The sequence below is a fragment of the Cryptomeria japonica genome, chromosome 8 (genome assembly GCF_030272615.1).
Source record: "Cryptomeria japonica chromosome 8, Sugi_1.0, whole genome shotgun sequence".
Lineage (NCBI taxonomy): Eukaryota > Viridiplantae > Streptophyta > Pinopsida > Cupressales > Cupressaceae > Cryptomeria > Cryptomeria japonica.
In genome coordinates, this window is record NC_081412.1 from 543,975,373 (window position 1) to 543,978,467 (window position 3,095).

At 42.6% G+C, this 3,095-nt stretch overlaps 1 protein-coding gene across 1 annotated transcript; it reads left to right on the forward strand.

Annotated features, from left to right (window-relative positions):
- The first annotated feature begins 424 nt into the window (after nucleotides 1-424).
- Nucleotides 425-2,389, forward strand: LOC131857781 (glutamate receptor 3.5-like). The gene is made up of 3 exons (XM_059210503.1): nucleotides 425-611; nucleotides 807-2,032; nucleotides 2,231-2,389. The coding sequence occupies exons 1-3, from the start codon at nucleotides 425-427 to the stop codon at nucleotides 2,387-2,389; spliced, it is 1,572 nt and encodes a 523-aa protein (XP_059066486.1).
- Nucleotides 2,390-3,095: the final 706 nt, after the last annotated feature.

Genomic DNA, 3,095 nt, shown 5'->3' on the forward strand with positions numbered 1-3,095 from the left:
ACAACGACTGGGGAAATGTTAACCGCGAGTAAGCTTTTCCGTCAAACGTAAAACGGCAACATCATCCACGTCATCGCAGCTGCAAGTTCCTCGTGGGTCCTAGGAACGTCACTCTCATGGACTTGCCGTACTTGAATGGTATGCCTTCAGCATCATATGGAGGCATGCCGATTTGGAGCCAGAATAGCTACAGCCCACCTGGTCCTCTATCTTTGCTATTGTCGTTAACGTGAAGGTCCCGCTCGTCGACTGAGCCAGATGAACCCCCATCTTGCCATCAGAGAAAAAGAGTTAAACATTTGATATACAAAGAAATGAAGCTATTCTAGTAGTCGTGATGCAAATTACCTCACCATAAGAGTGTGAAGTTGTGGTACACATTGCGTTGGGTGCTCTTTTGTTTTGTACGGCTTCACTGGGAGAAATGGATCGTCCATCAATAAATATAGGTGCTATAATTGCGTTCGATACAGTTAATGGAAAAATAGCGAGGACTGCTATTGAATTGGCAGTCGAAGAAGTAAACAGAAACACCGGCGTTCTGAATGGCACGCTCCTTAACATTCATATCCGAGAGTCCACACAAGATGCACTTACAGGCGCTTCTGCAGGTAACAACATGTACTCTGTCCACCATAATCATTAGTGCTCTTTTTCTGCTCATTCTTCGCGAATAAAACAGAGTACTTATGGCTGCCTTCAAATGAGCGTTGCACCGTTGGAACTGCTAAGAAAAGGATGTGTGAGCATAGTCGGCCCACAAACGTCCGTGGTAGATGAGTTCGTGGCACATCTGGGCGTTGCAGCGCACATTCCAATTGTAACATTTGCTGCAACGAATCCATCTCTATCGATGCATCGACACCCTTATTTCATTCGTATGGTGCCCAGTGATACAATACAAATGAGGGCAACAGCAGAGCTGATACGAAACTATAGGTGGAGGGATGTGGGGCTTGTGTACGTGGATGACGACTGGGGTACAGGAGTGATCCCCGCCTTAAACGATGCCTTACGAGACGTCGAGGCAAAAATTATTTTCAAAGCTGCAGTTTCACCCAGGGCCGATATATCCGCAATTCAAACGCTTCTTCAGGATGAGGTGATGAAGCTGGCGTCTCGAGTGTTCAATGTGCATTTGCATCCTGATTTGGCTCTAAGCCTGTTTTCCGAGGCGTACAAATTAGGGATAATAAGCAGTGATTATGTATGGATCATTACCGACGGATTGGCCAGTCTACTGAATTCCATCAACGCTACTTCTCTCCTCTCTATGAATGGTGTGTTGGGGGTAAAAAGAAATCTCACACAAACCGACGAGTCAAGGCTGAATACATTTAATAAAAGATGGAAGCAGCGGTTTAAAGCCCAGAATCCTACAATACCGAGCCTGAAATTAAATTCCTGCGCTCTTGTTGCATATGATACAGTGTGGGCAATTGCTATTGCAATCGATAATCTCCTGCGTATGGAGTTATTTAATGGCAGTTTCTCAGCGGCCTCTACCAGCACCAAGTTTTTGAATTTCAAGGTTTCTGACAGTGGAGAGCAATTGCTTTATCAAATCCTAGAGACAAACTTTCTCGGCCTGAGCGGCTCTGTTCGAGTAAGTCGTGAAAGGGGAGAACCTTCGGAGTGCTTGTATGATATAATCAATGTCGTCGGAAGTAGTTATGAGGTCATTGGGTTGTGGATAGAAAAGGGCATGAATATTGCTTTTAAAAAAGTGGTTAATTGGAGCGGTGTATCGAGAAAAACGCCACGTGGATGGGTGAAACCTGTGCCAGGGCAAAAACTGAAAATAGGGGTGCCTTGGCAACCAGGATTTGCACAATTGGTCAGCGTAAAACCAGTCCATGCCAACACAGTTGCACAAAACCAGACTTATGAGATTACAGGCTTCTGTATTGATGTGTTAAAAGCGGTGCTCAGGAGATTGGATTATGAATTGCTCCATGAGTTGATACCTTATGGATCTGGCAATATTACTTCAGGCTACTACGATGACCTCGTCTACCAGGTCTATATTCAGGTAAGTTCGCTTTTTCTATTCATTTTTGTAGTGCAAATCTATATTTGTAACTGATCGACAGAAATAATAAGTGAAAAATAAAGCAGAAATTCGATGCGGTTGTGGGTGATGTATCGGTGATGGCAAATCGGAGCAAGTATCTAGATTTCACACAACCCTATACGGAGACGGGACTGATAATGGTTGTAGCAATTGCAGAAGAGTGATCGAGTGACCCATGGGCCGTCTTCCGCCCTTTCACCCCAGCCATGTGGATTACTACTGTTGCATTTTTCGTCTTCACAGGAGCTGTTGTTTGGCTTCTGGAACACAGACGAAATAGGCAATTTCGAGGGAAGCCTCGGGAACAAATCTTGACACTTATATGGAACTTCTCATGCTCATTCATACTGTCTCTATACCATTATTCACATCGAGTCATGAGTTTATATAATAATTAAATATGGATCTAGAGCATATTATTGATGGTCATGTTGACCCCGTTTTGACCTTGATGCCAAAAAGTGTACATCGTGGCTAAGTTTTAATCATGGTTAAGTTTTGACTCCCATCTGGCATTATGAATGGTTGCGTGGCAGTAAAAGGTAAAAGCATATGTTATTTGACTAAGCGCTTATGTCACTTGGAAATAATGATCCACGTGGTGGGCAACGTGATATGGATTTCAAATAAGTTTCCTTTTTCATTTTTTACGGATGCTTAGTCTTGGTTAAGCTTGGAAAAGAAGTTTGATTATGTTCGCATTTCATTTCTACATTCTTCAAACCCTAGCTATCACTGTATCTTATGCTGAGAATGTAGAACGTTTTTCTTGAAGTTTGCACATGGGTTTTTGATATGTTTACCAGTCCAGTGAAAGCTTTCGATTGATAGTATTCTTGACTCTGTTCGTTGGAATAATATGAAGTTTATGTGGATTCTGTCGCCGCTTTTCTACAGGCGTTTTTTATGGTCTTCAAAGACAGGTATTATCTACAACTTTATTTTTTACAAGAGCAAATTAAAGGACGAAATGAAGAAAGCTTGTTACTCTCTGGTGGTTTTTCGAATCAGTTATGGTAAA

Excerpts from the sequence above, each read along its gene's own strand:
- LOC131857781 (XM_059210503.1), top strand. The coding sequence starts at position 425 with ATGGATCGTCCATCAATAAATATAGGTGCTATAATTGCGTTCGATACA. Across the intron at positions 612-806 it reads ACTTACAGGCGCTTCTGCAG|CGCACATTCCAATTGTAACA; the intron begins GTAACAACATGT and ends TGGGCGTTGCAG. Across the intron at positions 2,033-2,230 it reads TCTACCAGGTCTATATTCAG|AAGAGTGATCGAGTGACCCA; the intron begins GTAAGTTCGCTT and ends TAGCAATTGCAG.